This window comes from Lepisosteus platostomus, chromosome 1, assembly GCF_059453375.1.
Source record: "Lepisosteus platostomus isolate fLepPlt1 chromosome 1, fLepPlt1.hap1, whole genome shotgun sequence".
Lineage (NCBI taxonomy): Eukaryota > Metazoa > Chordata > Actinopteri > Semionotiformes > Lepisosteidae > Lepisosteus > Lepisosteus platostomus.
Genome location: NC_142611.1, coordinates 65,459,228 through 65,479,400, shown reverse-complemented (window position 1 = coordinate 65,479,400; position 20,173 = coordinate 65,459,228). Strand labels below are relative to the sequence as shown.

Sequence of the window (20,173 nt, the reverse complement as noted above, 5' to 3'; positions counted from 1 at the left end):
GCAGCCATTCTGCAGCAGCAGCCCCACTCCACAGCAGCCAAACATTTACAAATAAGGAGGCTATTTGGCCCATCTGGCAGTTTATAACCATTTGCATGTTCGAGTTGTTTACCACCCTGCTCCTTGAACAGTGCCATGGGATCTCTAATGACCAAGGTGCCATTACCTCTGTTTAACATCATATCCGAAAGATGGCACCTCCTACAGCACTAAGTCTCCCACCCCAGAACTGACCAGGCCCAGCCTTACTGAGCTGCAGCAATGCAATGTCATCGGGCTACAGTGCAGCACCTCGGTGAGGAGAGCATAAGGTCTTCCAATTTCAAGAGTATGTTCCTTCTTTATTCACAATCCCACACTACCTACATTTCCATCAATTAGAGGCATCCTGTTCTCTCACCAAACTTCTTGTCCGTCCACCCATTATATCCAGTACAGGGGGAGCTGGAGCCTACCCCAGCAAGCAAAAGGTGCAAGACAAGATACACCCTCATCACAGGGCACACACAGACATACACACACACACAGACAGACACACACACACACACGTGTGTCAATTTTCCCAGAAGCCAATTAGCCTACTAGCATTTTGGCAGTGGGAGGAAACCCACACTAACACAGGGAGAACATATGAACTCCACACAGACAGCACCCCTGGCCTGGAGCTGGACCAAGGACCCAGCGCTGTGAGATTGTGATGCAAAACACCACGCCACCGTGCCACCCCAAACGCACTACGTCTTACTCCTCGTCACTGACCCTACCTGGTCTCAGCTCAGGCAACCAAAATCCAGCCCCAGCTAAACCTGGAAAAACAAGAGCGGGCCGTCGGCCTTCTGCAAGGCTCCGAGCTTCGGCCTTCTATCACCAGTCGCTCCACACAACAGCAGATTCAAGCTCGCCAGCAGGCAGAGCCTCCTATGGAGCCTCACCATGAAAACACAACCTCCCCTCCAGAAAATCCATATGGAAAAACTGGTCTGAGAGAAGAAATCCTGCCATGAAAGAAAGAGCATTTCTGGGGAGAAAGGGAGGGGGGGGGAAGATAAAAGACTAAATAAAATAATGCAATTAATATATAATTGAATTTGCATAGAGAGAATCAAAAACTCCCTTTGCAACGCCAGGATTGTGAAGTAACTTCCCTCGCTGGCTCGCAGTAAAGTAGGTCATTGGCACATTCTAAGGTAAAGGAAACTCAGTGCTTTTTGGAAACAAAACCCAGGCTGGCTAGTGCTATTCAGGCAAGCTGGAGGAAGAAACAAAACAGGAAAGCAAATTAACACCCCCTCACACACACACACACACCACCCCTGCAGCACCTCAGTTCCATCTGAATCATCGCTTCAGTGTCAGCCACTGCTGCATCAAATTTCTCTGCTTTCGTGAATTTTATCAGCTACTCCCTGACACACATACACACTCAATACAGTAAACAATCACAAGACGGTTTCTGATTTCACTCACACTGAAAACTCCACATGTCGCCAAGGGGGTTACATGCCACACACACCTTTCCCCTCTGTAGGGCATGACAAATACTGAAGAGTATTTTCTTGAGAGGAACTAGTGCTGCCCCCTTCCCCCCTCCTTGGCTAATTCGAGATTCTCTTGGTCAGCGGCTGCTGTTTGTCCACTAGTCAGCCAACAGAAAAGCTCCAAACAAGCCAACACTGGGAGATGAGCAGAGTCAGCTGCTGCACTCCAGGCTGCACTAAGCTGCTCTGCGGAAGGCTGGACCAAGAAGAAAACTAGCAAACAAGAATAGACCACAGCTCATCAAGCCAAGGACAAGACTGGACAGACTCTCCATGGGCAGGGTCTCACACTACATGATGAGCACAGCTCATCAAGCCAAGGACAAGACTGGACAGACTCTCCATGGGCAGGGTCTCACACTACATGATGACCACAGCTCACCAAGCCAAGGACAAGACTGGACAGACTCTTCATGGGCAGGGTCTCACACTACATGATGAGCACAGCTCACCAAGCCAAGGACAAGACTGGACAGACTCTCCATGGGCAGGGTCTCACACTACATGATGACCACAGCTCACCAAGCCAAGAACACGACTGGACAGACTCTCCATGAGCAGGGTCTCACACTACATGATGACCACAGCTCACCAAGCCTCACGCCAAGGCTCAGCAGTAATTCCTCACCTGTTTGCTCTCAGTACTTATCACCCGGAGGGACCAGTTTAGGAGAGCTTCAGAAGCCATCCAGCTTGACCAATATAAACTAGCCTAGCCAGATGGCACAGAGCACTATCCCTCTTTCCCACTGGGTGTCAAAGACAAAATATTACAGACGGACAGGGCTCTCTTTCCTCAGTTCTTTTTTTAAAACCTGGTCCGTACTATTACTGCCGGGCCCGAGTCAAAGCAAGCCCCCCACTGCGGCTCTGGATCATTTTTCAATAAGTCATCCTGCCTCAGGTGAGTTTATTTCTTCAAAAAAGCGATCCCTCAGTGGCTTGAGGTCAGGAGACATCTGCCAAGACTGGGATGCTGGCTAGAAGCATTGAGATTGAACTGGCGGGGGAATCACATGAACTGACAGTGAAAGGACCGCTCTCTAGGAAGGGGATACCCCCTGCAGAAAGGGCAATGACCAGCCTTGTGCTACACGCTAAACGCAGACAATACTTCAGCCCTGCGGTTTAAGCCATGGTTTAGGTCATGGTGGAGGGAGCTGACTGTGAAGACTTAAGCCCAGCCCCTGCCTGTGCCTGTACCTGTACCTAATCCTCCCACGGTTTCTAACGGCTGCTACTCGACAGGCTCTCTGGGCTCCATTTACCATCCTGTCCCAACCTGTATTACAATGCAGCCCTCTGTGTCTTCCACCTTGCTACTGCTACCTTTCACCTTTTCCCATCTGGTGTTAAAATACAGAGGTGAATTGTTACCATCAAGGAACTGTGGGGTGTCCAACGCCACAGAATGCGCAAGGACTAACTTTCGACTGGGGTTTATCCATAATCAAAATGTTACACTTCTTACCCTAATGTATACCCTAATATACCCTACCTCATTATGAGTTCTTATTTATTGCACATCTCCAGTCATTGTTTACACGTCTGTATTGTTTACATTCAAACTGTTTACTTGTTTACTTGTACATTGTCTACTGTTTGTTTGTATATTGTCTTGACACACTGTCTGCACTTTGTGTTTTTGCACTTGTTTTAACAATCGAGAGACTTTCTGTAAGAAAGAATTCCATTGTACCAGTTACATATGGCAATAAAGTTCAAGTTAATGTGAACACAATCAGAAAAAGCATGCAGACATTCGCATGTATACTTAAACAAGAAATATTGTACCTAATAAGATTTGCTCATAATTACAAGATAACATACAAAATATGTTTTTTCCTTGGTGGTAGCAATGCACTTCTGTATAAAACAGCTCTTTTCATTAAAAAAAAGAAGAAATTTCTCTTCCGTTCTCCTACAATGAGAAGGTTTATTTGTCTTTTCAATTTAGAAAGAACAACTAACATTTGTTACATACCTCCTAGATCAGGAACATACCCTGGGACAGCACCAGACATCACATGCAGAGGGTTAACACAGAGGCTCTGCCTCCAGGTGTGTTCAAGTCCACATCTGTGTCCCAAGCACCTCAGCTGCTGTACAGCATAGCAGACCAACACAGCCTTACAGGTGAATGGGGCCCGTTACACCGTAAAGTCCGAAGTCACATCATTCTGTACCCTCACCTGCATCAGGGATCTTTCTTCTTTTGTTATTTATCATCCAAAAACCAGTTCCCCACTCTATTGGTGTAACACACGACTGACTTTAAGGATGCCATTTTATACAAATATAATAATACGACAGTATTTCAGTCGGTATTGTTGTGTGAATCAGAAAAAACCCCGGCTGACTGAACTGCTTGTCTTTTGTTGGGATAACAATGGAATTGCGCCTGTTGGCGACATTTTTTCTCCTGTTTATTAGGTTAACTGTTACGGAGGCCGAGACTGAAATGGCTTATCATGCTCTCCCCAGAAGGCCTACTCCGACACGGTTAGATTCAGGAACAAAACCGGAGGTTTAATAGTTGGGGAGCTGCGTGATGCGGCTCGCAGAGAGGCTCCATTCATTGGAGAAAATCATGCAGTGGGAGGAAAATCACAAAAATCTATTGGGAATGGCTGACGTCTTCCTGTCAGGCCTCCATCCTGGACCTGAGCAACAAACAACAGGAGACCTGTTCTCTCTGTGGGGTCGTGTCTGAGGCATACTCAGAGAACAGTGTTTTAACTTGTTGTTATTTATTGGGTACGGTTATTCTGCACATTCTGGACACAAGCTGTGCCTCAAACAGACTTAGCCAGGTGCTAGTTTATACCTCTAACCTCTGAGCATAAGGGGGAAGAGGAAGAAGACCGTAAAATATACAAAACATCACGAAATCAAAAAGTAAGTCTTGCAAGTAAATTACCGGACTTTCCATGAACCAAATATACAAGTGTTTCAATAACGAAAGGGACAATTCAGATCTAAAAGAGTCATTACTCCCCCAAAATACTCTGAATTTAAAACACAAAAAATAAAAAGTAAGAATACCGTAGACTTAATATTCAGGTATGATACCCACCAAGGTTATTGCATTTACAGTTGTTAATAATGGAATAATGAGAGCCACTCCTTGTAGGTACTCAAATTATCCAGCAGCAGTGTTGAAAGTGGTTCTGCTCCTTGGATTCACAGAGTACGAAAACTAAAGCAAAGAAAAAAAAAAGATTTTGAGCTCCTTGCGTGGCTGGCCTGGATTTTCACAAAAGAAGTTCAGCTTCCCTGCTGAAACACAGCCTGTAGCACATTAAAATCTGCTCCTTTATCCCCGCGCCGCTGACAAACAACCGAAGTTGGAGAGCTAATGACGAGGAATTTCAATAGCAGGTTTTCTATTCACTTTTTTTTTTTTAAACTGCGTCTGCAATACTTCCTGTGCGAGCAGGGATCTGGAGCTCTGCAAGAGGAGGAACCGTCTTAGAAAAGGCCTCTCCCGCTCGCGAAAAATCATCTGCAGGCAGTTTTCACATCTGGGAACCCTGAATTCTTTCTTTGGGGTTTTTTTCTGACAGGAGGGGGAAAGTTAAAAGGCAGCTGGTAGCCCAGGCAAATTCAAGTAAAAAAAAAAAACATTCTTCTTCCCCTTTAAGAGAAAAAGAAGAGGAGATCGCAGTAACTCTCCAAAAAAGCAACGGGAGCTCACGCTGACAGTAAAAAGAACAACCAGCTAATTCCCTGGATTTTTAAGTCCAGAAAAGGCTGCTGCACTCCCTCTTCGAGCTTTTGAAGCAAATCAATTGGAATTGCACCTCATGGCCACATTTCTTTCCATTACGCATTTCTGTAAGTGAAGACAAATGGAGTTTAAGGGCACCTCAGTCCTCACCCAGCTCTGTAGGACAGATTTTATTGCAGCAGTTAGACCTGCTGGCAGAAGCAGACTGGCAGATAGGCCTGTCTCACTAACATCCACGCAATGAGAAGATAAATCGAGGCAGAGAGAGAGAGAGAGAGAGGCGATGTCATGTAATTAAATATGATTAGTCCACAAAACGGCTGCAACCAAGAGACACTTAGGATAAACAGTGCCTGGGATTCGAGCAATCGCAAATAAATAAACAAGAGGTGTTATTCGCAGACTGGCAGCAAAATTCTTTCGAGGACGAGGACAGGGGGCGACACCCGGTGTCTGGAAAATCGCTAATGTAGCTTCCATCCATGAAAAGGCTGACAAAACTGAACCAGGTAATTTCAGGCCAAAATGTCTTCTACCGCAGGTTATAGAAACAATAATCAGGACTTAACAAGGTGTATGGCAGCAGGATTCCAGGGAGATTCATCACAGATTGCCTTGTTTACCAGCTGGTTAAAGATTTTGAACAAGTAAAAACAGTAATGGGTATAAAGGGAACATGGGGAATTCAGATTTCAGAAGGTTTTAGATAAAGTAGTCATAACTCATTCTCAAATGACAGGCAGCAGACATTCGGGGTGATATGTATAATTAGATTGAGAACTGGTTAATGTGACAGTGATAAAGGGTGAATTCTCAGAGCCAGGGTGACGTAACTGACAGAGTACCACAGGGATCTGTACAAGGACCACTTACTGAAGCAAGAAAAAGGAGATGTTAGGATGTGTTGGTAGACGTGTAGTACTTATTTGCGGAACTGTAAAATTTGGTCACCATACAAAAAAGACATTCCAGGGATTAGAGGAATAGCCTACTCAGACGGGCAACTGAACTAAAGATTTTTAGCCTCCAACAAAGAAAACTAAATTGGAACCCGATTACTCAGGATACAAAATCCCCCCAGGCCTTGACAAAACCAACAGTGACATATCAACCATAACATATACCATACAAACAAGTGAAAACAAAGCTGACATGCATGTAAAACCGAGAGCAGGAGGCACTTCTTTACCCTAAGGGTTGGAGGAGCGTGGAACAAGCTGCAAAGCCACGTTGCCGAAGCTTAAATCCAGGCTTTTATAAAAAAAACAAACGCTTGCTTGGCAAGATCCTCGGGCCAGTTAACTACCTGGAACCAAACAGGCTTGAGGTCTCACAATTTGCAATCGTGGAGGGTCTGCGAGAGAACCCAGGCCCTGCCTTGCTGCGGTTTCTAATGTCTCAGGCTTGAGATGACCCCGACAGGGCTGTACGACGCGCCCCTCCCCAGCGCAGATGGAGCCGCAGAGGCAAACACAGCAAGGGCCCAGTCGCACACGCCCAGGACAGTGGGCTGGAGGAATGCACATCACCGTGTGAAAGCGGACAGCTCTGTGCAACTGCAATGACAGCACCCTCCTGGACACTCACCTCTGTGGTGAAAATTAAGATCACTTTATTGGCCATACACAATTTCTTGTGTTGGGAATTTGTCTTTTCGCATACCCCAGCTTGCTCTCCATGAGACACACAGAGAAGCTGGGGGTCAGAGCGCAGGGTCAGCCATTTATATATGGCGCCCCTGGAGCAGTTGGGGTGAAGGGCCTTGCTCAGGGGCCCAACGGAGTAGGATTCCTCTGCCGGCCGCAGGGTACGAACCGGCAACCTTCCGGCCACAGGCGCAGATCCTTAGCCACAGAGCTTTCTGCCAGATGTGTAAAACCAGCAGACCTCGTTCTATAAGTCCTGAGGAAATGAGGTATTCCTATGATGCACATCTTTGTGTTATTGTTACTATAGCTATTATCACTGGTTTAATCAGCCACAGTGGGAATTCGGCCAAGGGATCTGTCGTTATCCGTGGGTGGGAGGGGAGTGATTGCTGTTTTCGTTCTCCCAGCGCGGGATTAAAAACAGGACGGCTCTCTGGTTTGACTGGCTTCTGTCTGACAGGTGGCCACGTTCTCACCTGCACTGCCGGGCTGGGTGGAAGCTCGTGGCTGTCTTTCCATTTTGTATTGTGAAAGCTAAAGAAGCAAACCACGGCGATGATCTTTTCAACAGACTCATATCCTTGACGCAGTGTAAAAGACTAGTTTCGCTGCTGGGCTCCTGTCTTGATTAATGACCGTATATTAATGAACATAGTCATTAATGTTTAATGTCAATAATATTATACAGGAGGCACGGAGGCGTAGCAATGAGCAGTGCAGCCTCACAGCTCCTGGGTCCCGATATCCGTAGAAGAGCACCTTCTGTGTGGAGTCTGCATGCAGCATGTTTGCACAGGCGTCTTTCCACCTTCCAAAGACATCCCGTCTTGTATAACTGGAGTCTTTGAGTCGCTCCTGTGTACTGGTGTGGGGTGGTGGTGTCGGTGACGATGATAAAAAAAGACCACAACAACTCGTTTCACCCTTGCAGCAAAGGGTGAGCACCTCCCCGAACTTCTCGAAGCTTTCAGTCTGAAACAGACGGGTTTATTCTTACAGAAGGATGCATAACTACTGAGTGACCGACAGCCAAGTCTGAAATTCCAGGGAAGAGCTAGAAATGCCTTGCAGTGCCAGTTATTTATTATTTTTGAGGGGAGGGCCTTGTTTTAACAAGAACGTAACACGCCTGCATCACCTCCCCAAAGGCAGTCTGTTCTCTAGTACCAGCCTTTACAACAGGCACAACAGGCACAACTGTGAGCTTCTCCTAATGCAGAAAGACATCAGCCCCTGCTATAAAAACCTCACAAAAAAAAGTTTTCAAACCCCCCGGGGGTCTCTGTGACTGGAAAAAAGGGAGGGGTTCTTTTTGGTCAAACTGTCCCCATCAGAGACTCGAAAGACAACGAGAGCCCGATCCGGATCAGTCTGGGCCAGAACCGGGCTCGCAAATGGTGGGAAGTTGTTTTCCACTCTTGGAAAAGGAAATGGCAGAGCAGGAGGAATTATAGAATCGGGATGGACCCTTGAGATTCTTTATTTTCTGGACTTTTAGCAGATCGTAAGCAATCGTACAGCGAGCACTGAAATGAACGTGTACTCAGATGCCCCAGCTCTCTGGGATGGGATACCCCAACAGTAATACTGGGGTTCAAAAGCTGGAGCACAGCTGCAGGGCTCTCCTCCAAGCTGAATGTGTCTGGTTCTTTTTTCCCGGGATAGATAAAGCCCGTCAGGACTCCAAAAAATGCAGTCCTCTACCGGGAAAAGCTGAAATGGTGAAAAACAGCAGGTTTCTCCATTCCTGCGAGCCAGCTTTTAATAACTTCCAGACTGACACGGATCTACGCTGCTCCCCTCTGTGTCTAGACTGAGTGAGCTTCAGGTTTTTTTTTTACTGCTTCGCGGAATGAACTCAGCATTAGCTGGTGCCGGGGAAACAGTATCGTGTGGCTCTGAAGCACATCCTCCCAGCCGTGCTGTAAGGTTTATGACTGCTTTTCATTATTTCATACAAGGGAGCGATGCTTTGTCCATTCCAGTTTTTGGTAGGCCTGCCTTCCAGTTCTCTTCTGGGTGGAAGCAGTTAGCTTTTCTGCAAACGAGCCTGACAAATCTCTTTCACTCCAGTAACAACTTTCAAATCAAGAAATTACAACACTAAGTAAGATGAGCGAGGAACTAATGGCGTCTCTGTTCCTTAAGGGCCTGGCAAGATGAAAAGTGGAATTGTTTCTTCATACAAATTGAACAAGCTTCATTCATCAGTGACTAAATCGAATTACGCTCAGTTTTACAGGATCTGGGATGTAAGGGATCTTGCCACTGTAAAGAAGCAGTAGACTTCATTCATTACCTTCACTGCTTTTCCAGGGAAACAGGCCAGACTCCTATTGCACGGCAGTCTGATCCATTTCAGGTTTTAATCTGGTACAAACTCTTATATATGCCAGTTCATCACTGGTTTGCAGTTCCTATTATTTTTCTTAGCAAACGTCCACAGACACAACGAGGTGCTTCCTTCTGCGTCAGTACAATTTGCCCAAAATGCTCCACAAAATCTGGCATGGAGCTTTACTGTGTTTGTTCTCTTTCTGTTGAAGCATTATAGCAACTGCATTGCTAGTGTGGTATTCCTAAATTTAACCCTCCCCCTGTGCCTTTTAGCTCTTGTTTTGTCAGCAAAGCCGATTTCTTTGATGTTAGCAAAGGTTTACACTGATCCCATTCCGAAGGTCAGCCTCTTACACAAGTATAGAAAAACACTGGAATCCTCCTCCTCCTGGTTAATGATCAGCCACACAGTGTTTACGCTCCTGTGGGCAAACATGCTGCAGGAGTCCCTGAGAGATGCATTTTTGGGGTCACTCCAGCAAACACACCAGGGGGCTTTAACTGTGAGGTTCCCTCCGGATTGCTGTATACTCCATCATTTCCATTCTGGTGTAGCACAGACTGTTTGTCTGAAGATCTCTGCTTATGTCCTGGCAGATATACCCCAAACTGCTCTGGTGTGGGTAATTATTATTATTATTATAAGGATTAGTGATCAGCATCACCTTTAAAGGTCTCCTGGGGGACTGATGGGGCGACAACATGTAGCAACTGAAATTTTACATCAACAGCAGCTCGTTTGTTTTGTAATGAGCCGACTCTGAGTGTTTTTCACTGGGAAATAAAACTGGTTAAATGGTAACTACAAAGGGGCATCCCAAGACTACAAATAAACACACAGCAAATGAAGAAAGCCCTTATTTACCAGCTACCAAACACATTCGGATACACAAGCTCTTTTGGGAGGGGGGTGGGGAGGGGGGTAAAAGTACAAAAGCTTCCTAATTTCAAAAAGATGAAAAAATTGGGCTATGAAAGAGGTTAGTCTGAGCAGGACTGAGGCAGACACTGTGTGAGAGAGAAGGAGAGGCGCAGAGAGAGAGAGCGCTTTAGACAGCGGAGTCAGTGAGACAGAACATCTCTATTAAACTGGAATCTTATTGGTAGTAGCCTCACGGACAGAAAAAGAACTGTTTTTTTTTACCATACAGTGTTATTCATTTACTGTCACTGCAGAATATACAGACCTGTAATTATATTTTTTCAGGATTTTTCTGCCCTGTAATGACTGCTATGATCCTGGATTGAAGCCACCTGACATCATATTTCACACTTTTTTCAAAGTATATAATTCACCCAGAAGTGAATTAACTACCGCTAGCACTGCGAGACAATACACAAGAGCAAGAGTCCCTGAAGGCCTGCAGAGCGCAGGCGACTGCAGACTCGCACACACACCATCAAAACTTTTTTTCTCCTGTATCGAAGCTGGGATGAGCAAACAACAGAGGCCAAAGCACTGCTGGTTTCATGTTCACTTTTTTCATGATGAATTGCAAAAGACCTCCCCAACACACACAGGGAATATAATTCCCGTTTCAAAAAAAGAGTGAGGGCAACCAAGCAAAAAACAACCCCAGCCTGCACTGCACCGGTATGGGAGAGGAAACTGGATCCCCCAGCAAAATCCCCTGCAAACGTGACAACATGCAAACTCCACGCAGACAGACACACAAAGCAAGAATCAAGCCCGGTGCCCTGAAGCTGTGAGGCAGTAATGCAAAATGTTATGCCACTGTGCCACTGACATGTTTTCCCGTAACACTAACAAAGAAGCCAACAGGATTCGTTTTCAAGATTTGGCAAGAATCTCGCTTTAAAGAAAGGTTGTAGCAGATTTTTATTTCCTGAGACTTTCATGACACTTAACAACGCTGGGTAAACAAGACTACAGGGAAAGTACTAATGTTGTTCACTGAAATGGGCAAAACAGCCCTGAATCAGTCTATGTGTTAATGGGGGGGGGAATCACAGGACTGGGGTATTCTGCTCCTGACCAAACCTCAAATACATTCAACCCTGGAGGCACAAGCGCAACACTGAAGAGGAGATGGGCTCAGGGATATTTACAACCTGCTTCGGGGATGAACACTGCAGACACGGTGTGAGACAGGGTCTGCAGGCAGAGGAGGCGAAGGGAAGCTCGTCCAAGCAAGACATTGACTGGGCGTTGAAAGGCGAGCGTTCGCCAGGCAGGCTGGCCTCTGCTCAAGGCCACCCGGCAACGTCAATCCAGCACAGATTAGGTCACGCCAGACAAAGCCAACGGGAACAAGCACCTATGGGACGCCAACAGCCGGGTCGTGCCCCAGCGTTTACATAGGTGCCCCAGAATGTTACAGCAACGTCTCCCTTCTCCTGCGCCCCCACCCTGCACCCTGCTCAGCCACCTCGGCTGGGGCGCGGAAACGCCCGGAGCCTGGCGCCGCTCGAGCGGAGAGGACACTCGTCGAGCTCGGTCTTGAGCTGGAAAGGCCAGGGTTCTAGACAGGGAGCTACGGGCGCCCTCCCCTTTCACCATTCAATGGCTCACTTAACACGTTTATGTTTTTATTGTATAAAAATAAAACAGACGCAGTTCAGCGGAGATAAGGCCATTCGTGGGCGCAATACTAGACGTACATCAGTGGCAACGGGTGAACGAACACAGCCGCATTCTCGTGCACCTAGTTATTGCATGAGATAGTGACGAGGGACACGTGAAGATAATAAAGCGAATTCAAGGCCTCAACCCAGCCTGACTTGTCTATACTTTCCAGCTTATAATGCTGCCTGTGCAATGTTGCCCTTCCAGGCCTGTACTGTCTATACTTTTCTGTGTATGATATAATGTAAATATAAGATGTTTAAGGGCATCCAGATGGAAACTGCCTCGGGAGGGCTGGAGGCGTTCAGCAGAGGAAGGGGTTCAGTTTCTGCACCACAGATTTGCCTGGTAGTACCCGCCAGGCCCGAGAGAGGAAGCTCGGCACTCACAGACGTCGGGGGACTCGTCGGAGCCGTCCGGACAGTCCTTCTCCCCGTCGCACCGCCAGCCCTTGGAGATGCAGGTGATCTTGTCCTTGCACACGAACTGCTTGGGGCTGCAGGTCTTCGGCGCTGGGCGAGAGGAGGAGAAAGAGGAGAGGAGAGTGAGCCGCAGGGACAGCAGAGGCGGCGGGCCGACCCTCAAGCCGTGCTCGCAGATCCCCCCCCACCCCCACCCCCACACCCTGTGAACAGGGCCTGGCTTAGCCACCCCAGGGTGCCCAGCAGGCAGAGAGGACCCAGGAGCTGGCATGTTCTGCTGCACAGAGGGCAAGCCAGGTCATCAGATCTCCACAGTCAGCCAGACCGCATTCAGAAAAACACAGACCCTCTTCCGTAACATTTCTGGTCACCTTGCAAATCCATCCTTATTTTGTTTTCAGGCTTGGAAGCCATTTTCTTTTCACTGAAACATCACCAGCGCCAGCGTCTCTTCCACGCCTGGGCGGAGGGGGGGTGTGGGTGGGGAAGACGTCGAGCCTTTATTTGCAAGTCCCCCCCCCCCCAATTCCACCGCCAGGGACATCATCAAGGTGCCTCGACACAGCCCGTCAGCAGCGCGCCATCGCGGATCGCCACGCCACACAGGGGCACTAGGCAGCGGTCGGGGATCGCAGAGAAACCTCAGCCGTAATTAAACCAGTCCCTGCTACAGCATTAATCCTCCCACACTCACATACTGCAATTTCATGCAAAGATCCCTCTGTAAAAAGAGTGCTTCAGTGTTGCGGGACCTTTTCAAGGGCCTCTCTGTCTTTAGATGTGGGTTAAAGTGCACATTAAATAAACGGGCAAAATAAAGAGCCCTGCAGTCTTCCCCTCGTCCAGCCCTGCTACTGCAACCCAGCTTGTGTCTCCCTGTCGAGGTCCATCTTGCTTCAACGTCATCCACAATTTAGCACCTTCTGAGCTTGAGAATTTTGCCTCTCATTATAATTACGGTCTCCGCTAAAATGATGAATGATAAGGGTTTTTATGGCATCTTGGTGCTACTAGGAAGTTATACCCCCACAGAAGATCAGTGCAGTCACACAGTCTGTGCTGCTGGTCACACCCCTGACACACATCACAGAAGAGACTGGCTTCATTCCTTGTGGACCAAGAGCCAGTGTGTCCCCTGGACAGAGCTCTCCTGCATCTGCTCCCTATCAATCCAGGCCGCTCCTCGGCAGTTGGTTAAAAATATAGACTGTGCTCCTAGGTCCCAGATCCACACATTCACAGGAGAACTGTGCAAGGCATGCAGCAACACATCAAGCTACATCAAGCGTGTTTGATTTGTACTGATCTAAATCATGTGCTGCAAAGATGCAATTTTTTGTGGGTTTTGTGTTAATTTCCAACCTACCTTCCAGTCTGACTCAGTGTCACCATGTGAGAGTGAACATAACTCTATTATTAGAGAGGCTGCCTGCATTTAACAGGGGGAAATTAATTTTCATTCTACTAGACATGTGCTAGCAGTGGTGTAACACGTACTGCTGATGTGTCTTTTCACAGAAGTGTATCTGCTCTTTGGGAAAATGATACAAACACCACTCCAGCCTTGGGCATTTTTTAGAAGCTGCTGGATGGTTAGACTGTTATCGGGCCCACCAGAACTGCAGCCAGGATGTCTTGCTGTGTGGTGTCCTGGCAGAAAATACACAACCAACCACATCGTGCAGCACAGATGTAAAACCCATGAGCTAAGGAAATTTTGTGCAGACCCAAACAATTTTGCAAAGGCTGAGACTTAGTAAAGGCAGTAATGAGTAATAACAAAAAGGTTTCAAATGACAGGAACAAACTTTTAACTAGACATGACAGGAACGAACATTTAACTATACATGCACATCACCCCCCTCCTCCCTACCCCCATGGGAAACTTGACAAAGTCATCTGCACCCTACAATGTTTATTCTTTCTGCACCCCTGCTGCTGTACACGAATCAGATCTCCAGAACAGGCTTGGTCTAGCCTCCAGAAACCACGTCTCATCAGAAGGCAGAATGAATGATGAAGGCTGAAGCAGGCAGGAAACCACCTCCCAGAATCGACACTGTTTCGAGTCAACGCAGAAAAACACTAAACCAGAGGACACAAGCAGAAATTACAAGGATGTGCATTTAACTGATAAGTGGAGGGTCGTCTTTACACAAAGGGTTGTGGGAGAATGGAACAAGCTACCCAGCCATGTTCTTAGAGCCCATACCTCGGATTCTTTCAAGAAACGGCTGGATGAGATCCTCGGATCACTTAGCTGATAACTACCAAACAGGTTAGATGTCCTCCTCTCATTGGTAACTGCTCTTTATGTTTCGACAATGATAGTGACTGGCCAATATGAGCCTCTGCTGTACAGTGCCTTTCCACCCTTACGGAACACACAGCTAACACTGAGACTCTCCAGCCCTGGCGTCACCTTTTGCATTTTCACACATACATTTTTACACGTCTACCACTGACAAGTCACATGCCATAGTTTGAAGTTTTGATTTGACAAAAGCTCAAAGAACTGGTCTCTTTAAGAGCTGAAAGAAGGGCAGTTCAAAAGAATGGAGTGGCGACAGAGAAGGCACCGTCAGTAAAAGGCTGATTTAGTCCCAGGTACACTGAAAAAGCCTTAAATGTAACAAGATCTTATATTGAATACGTGACTTTATAGGCAACCGGTGAAGAAATTTAAGTGTAGGAGTGATATGCTTCCAGGGTCTAGTGTTTCAAACATATTGCAACTTGTTGAGAAGAGCGTTAAGAGGCCCATAGATTGGAGAATGGCAGTATCAAGGCTTGATGGTATAAAATCAGGCACTCAGCATCAGACACTGATAGAAAAATTGCCTAATGTGGGCAATATTACTGAGGGGAAAAAAAGCTTTCTTAACCAGATTTTTCATGTGAGGTTCAAAAAAGAGAAGGGGATCAAGTTGCGACTCCCGGATTCCTGATTTCGGACAACGCACACATGCCTTCACATCCCAAAGCTGCCCTGCCTGCCGCTGTGATTTCAAGCCCAAGGCCTCCATCGCACACATGCATACACCACAAATCCTACTGCTCTGCGCTGCAATGTCATTTCAATGAAACGTTTGACTTTTATTCAGCTTTGAAACAGGAGCAGCATTTAAAATAAAGGGCTGCATTCGGTCTAGTATTTAAGAGAAACACAGAAGCTTCTATTAAGCCTGAGACCTACTCTACTGCAATGCCTCTGCTTATTTATGATCACACAGACGTGTGTGTGTCTCTGCACGCAGTCAAGACTTTTATATTAGCATAATTCAGCTCAAACGCCTACTGGTGAAGCAACAGAATGTATTTCACGAGGGACAGACTAAACCCGCTAATGAACACATCAGTAACTTAAAAGTCCTGTGTGCACTTGATCAGTTTTTACTAGAACAACACCTGTATTACATTTATTGAAAAATGGGTAAGAAGTAGACAGAAGTTCAGCAATGCCAACACAAGGGAATCCAAAAGCAGAGGGCAGAAGGAGGCAGGATTAAGAATCCAAAGAGAACCACAAAGCAGGGAATGCAAAACTAAAGGCCAAGGTAGTAGCTAGGAACAAAACTCTCTCCCAGAGCCCAGAGCACTGTCAGAGCACACCTTAAGTAGCCAGATCCACCTGAGATGGGGAGTGAACATCAATTGCCCACAGGTGGAACAGGCTTCCTGTCTGACTGTGTAACCAAGGCAACAAGTGCTGGCTGATAGGTGAGTAGAAGTGTGGCAGCTGTTGCAGTAATGATAGACAGGTGACAGGTGAGGTCTGTATCAGAGCCACAGCAAGACTCTTCCTCCTATGTTGGACAGCAGCCCGGAACAGAATGCTCCCCCAGCAATGCTGGTCCCCGCTAACACAACTGGGCAAGGTACAACAGAAGCAGGGACTTGATCCCACGACCTGACACTGATGAGTCCAGAAACTCACCTCCTACACTCTTCTGTCTGCAGTATAACAGATCAGAAATAATGCAAAGTGTCAACTGGGAAAGAAAAAGAGAAAAAGAAATCAGAGAAGGAGATCAGTAAACAAATATTTAGAATGAATCACTTGTATGTACTTGCAGCTCCAAAACATTCCGGAAAGGACAGCAGCTTGTGCCCTGACAGCTCTGTGCCAGTGTGCCAGGGGGCTGTTGCTCTCAGTCAGGCCCTACACATAGGCCACCGGCTCCGCACATGGCAGGAGTTTTTTTCCTGAGTGCGTGGGGGGGGGGCAGCAGGAGGTGTCTGACCCCGAGAGAGCATCAGAGCGGCATATCATTACGCAGAAGCCAAGGAGGAGCAGAGACATCAGAAGCCCATCATGAACAGAGGCCTCCGGGCCGAGAAGTGACAAGAACCAAAATAACAACAAAAAACAACAACTTGGGTCATTTCATCTCATGTTTGTGCTATATACATCACATGTGTGTGTGTGTGTGAAATCCAAGACTCTCCGGAAACACGGCCGAATCAGCCAGGAGCCGAGCAAGCATCAGCCATCCGAGAGAGTGTCTGCAGCAGGCCAGGATCCTCACGGCCACATCCACAGTTTCAGTTTGCCCACAGGCCAATCGTGTCCTTATGCTTTAAGGGTGTTCTTCCTGGTCATGGTTTCTTGGGGAGTGAAGCACTGTCTGCAGTTCCTGTCTGTCCTTTATCTTAAGACCTGGGGGGCTAAGCGGCACTTGACTGCAACAGATCACAGGAGAAGGGGCCAGGAGTGGGGAGGGGCTGCTATTCTCAGTAGAAAGAGACGGGGGGTGAGGGGGGGGGGTATTGAGGTACCACAATCTAGTTGCATCAGGACATGAGCATCCACATCTATCACCAAGGCAGAGAAGGGAGGGCTGGAAAAAACTGAAAAGCTGAGAATATTTCACACCCCGCGCACCAAATTACTTTTCTGATACGCAAGAGAGGTCACAGATCTGATTTCCTACTTGGTGATTAATTTTGAAATAAGAGAAAGCACCAAGCGCTCTGAAAATAACTACTTTGCCATTTAACAAAGCTGCATTCAGATGTGAAATTTGCATGGCATGAATTTTTCACAAAGGTAGTCAGATGGGGTTTTTTTTTTGCTGTTAACCCTTTACTGGTTAGCAACAGCCTGGATCTCAGATACAAGCCAAGTCCCGACTGACAGCTTCTCGTGATCAAGACTCTCTGTAAAGCTTCTCCCCAATAAGCAAACACATATATGAAACACTACAAGAAACACTTCCACCAGACGCAGAGCTAGGTTTCATTCTGAACAGGCAACTGATTGTCAGTGCACCTGATTGTTTATAGCACTCTATATCACAAGATTCAGTACCATCCATTTTCAAACTGCTTTATCCAGTACAGGAGTGCGGGTGAGCCAGAGCCTATGCCAGCAAACCACAGGTCCAAGGCAGGGTACGCCTTGGACAGGACGCCAGTCCATCACAGAGAGAGACACATTCACTCACACCAGGGCCAGTTTTCCCAGAAGACAACTTACCTTCTGGCTTGTCTTGGGACTGTCGGAGGAAACCAGAGCACCCAGAGGAAAGCCAGGTGAACATACACACTCCAACACCCCCAGGTCTGGAACTGAACCCAGGACCTGAACGCTGCCAGGCAGAAATGCTAACCACTGTGCCACCATGCCACCCACGGGATCACTAGTATAATATCACCAGATCACTCCAGATCTCTGCAGATGTCGTGCAACACAGCCGTGGTGTACTGCTGCCCATCTAAATCTGTCCTGACCTCGCGTGTAAACCCGCGCAGCTCCTGGTGACCGGGGCTCCTATTGGATGGACCGAGGGAGAAGGGAAGACGTCACGGCAGGTTCTGGTTCAACAGCCAGCAGCTGGAGCCATTCCGGGCCCTGGGCAGCTGGCAGGACCTGCAGGAGCGCCATCAGGGCCCGTCTGAGAGAAACAGGTGTCCTGGACTGATCAAGTATCTCACGGGGAATGGGGCGGAGAAGAATTTTTTTTTAATTTCTGCAACATCTGAGACAAGCTGCGCAGCATGAACACTAACAAGGGTTTTCCCTCCTGTAAACCAAGTGAAAACTAAATTTGAACCTAGAACCCCCTTAAGACTCACAACACGACCTTCCATGGGACAGATTAGTTGGGTCTACTGTTTGGCAGCATCAGTCCCAGCTTTTGTAACATACAAGGGATCCACAACTAACCAGTCAGATCCGTTGCAGGGCTGTGCTAAACACCTAAGGCTTTACGCAAAGGGTTGTTGGAGTCTGGAGCAACCCACCCAGCCCTGTTGGCACCTGGAGCCCCTTCTTTAAACAAAGGGACACAAAGGTTTGGAACAAACTCCCCAGACATGTGGCTGAAGCCAATTCCCTACAATCCTTCAAAGAAACAGCTAGATGAGCCCTGTGTTGAGCTTATTAACTCAATGAAATGATCAAGAGAGTCCAGCTCTCGGCTGTAACCTCTCCTACGCCCCTTGTGCTCACAAACATCTCAGAGACCTATGCAGCTCGTGTGTCTGATTAGAGGACCTCATCCCAGCACTTCTTGAAAGAAATCAGGGTGTCAGCTTCCGCAACGTGGCTGGGTATGCTGAGAACTCCTTGTGCGTTACAGACTATGGGACTGACGCTGTCACACACTGGCCCCAAATTACTCTTAGCCGCAAAAGTACTGCAGTATCTCTGGTCAGCACTTCGGGTGGGGAGTACTGATTTCACAGCACCACCAGCCCACAGTCACGTCCACCAGCAAACTCTGCCCTCCTCTACTGCCTGGACTCACACTGAAAAGGTTCTCTCAGACAGGGGAGGTTTGTTAATTTAAAAGAAACTAAACTGCCCAAAAAAGTTTTCCAAAGGTGCAGCCAAGCTGTCTGCGTTTTTTAAAAGTGACCACAGGAACTGCGTTTTTTTTTTTCAAACAAACTTCAGTGGTGAATTATTTTAGTGCAATTCACAAACACGCCCGAAAGAAGAGGCGCTTTATTTCAGCTGCTGGCAAGAGAAAGCAGCTCACACACACACAAACACCGGCACTTTCAGACCAGGGAACAGGACGTTAAGGCCACATTATTATTCGCAAGATTAGCATTTTGCTTATTTCGGAGTTTTTCTTTATCCCGTTTAAAAAGCAGTGCGCACAGAAGCTATTCACGGCCTTTAAATACAGCCTTAAAGAAGGGAAAACCAGACTGCTGCAAGTCTGCTTTCCGGGCGCGTGTGGAGCCGACTCCCACTCCGCATCCCGAAACACGAAATTGCTGCTCGTTCTATAAAACTGTACGCCGTCAACTGAAAAATCTCTGCATGCCCCCGCGGAAAAATACTCTTCCAATCCCAGACAGACCGGTTCCAGTCATGTGACCCCATTCCACATCCAGGTGTGGTCATGTAAGAGGACTCAAAATCCCGCCGGCTCTGTGCTATCAGGCTAGCGAGAGCACCCAGCTTTCCAAATACCGGTAAGACACTCATGAACGACCACGTGACGCGGCTGGGCTTCCTGCCTCCGATCACGGATCCGCCCGACGCCATGATACTGACCACGGCGATGGAAAGGGAAAAGCCACTTAGCTTTCACCCAAGTCTAATTAGAGAGCAAATTCTGAACAGCGCCTCAGTGACCAGTAATCCAAAGCCCATGGGAGGTTTAGTAACTTGCTCAGAGGGTCAACAGCAGACCTAAGGCTTAATCAGGGCCTTGACATACATTTCTGGGCCACCAGGACACCACAATGCTCAGACCCCAGTGTCTCACTCTAATCCCCTCAGCAGGGCGGCTCCATTTTCCCATCAGCCTCTCTGGGGTCAGACAGTGGACTCCTGTGAATGACTATTAAGTACTGGAAGCAGCAGAAACAGGCAACAGTCAGAATTCTATTCTCCTGGAGGATACAGGCAGCCGATGAATGAGGCTTTGCCCTCTGAGAAGGACGGATGC

General features: G+C 47.4%; 1 protein-coding gene across 5 annotated transcripts in view; it reads right to left on the bottom strand.

Annotated features, from left to right (window-relative positions):
* lrp1aa (low density lipoprotein receptor-related protein 1Aa) overlaps positions 1-20,173 on the bottom strand; it is a 180,466-nt gene that overhangs the window by 139,222 nt on the left and 21,071 nt on the right. For all 5 annotated transcript variants that reach the window (XM_088633603.1, XM_088633605.1, XM_088633606.1 and 2 more), the window contains exon 2: positions 12,231-12,353. In XM_088633603.1, coding sequence (XP_088489729.1) covers positions 12,231-12,353 — 123 coding nt within the window. The remainder of the gene's footprint in view (positions 1-12,230; positions 12,354-20,173) is intronic.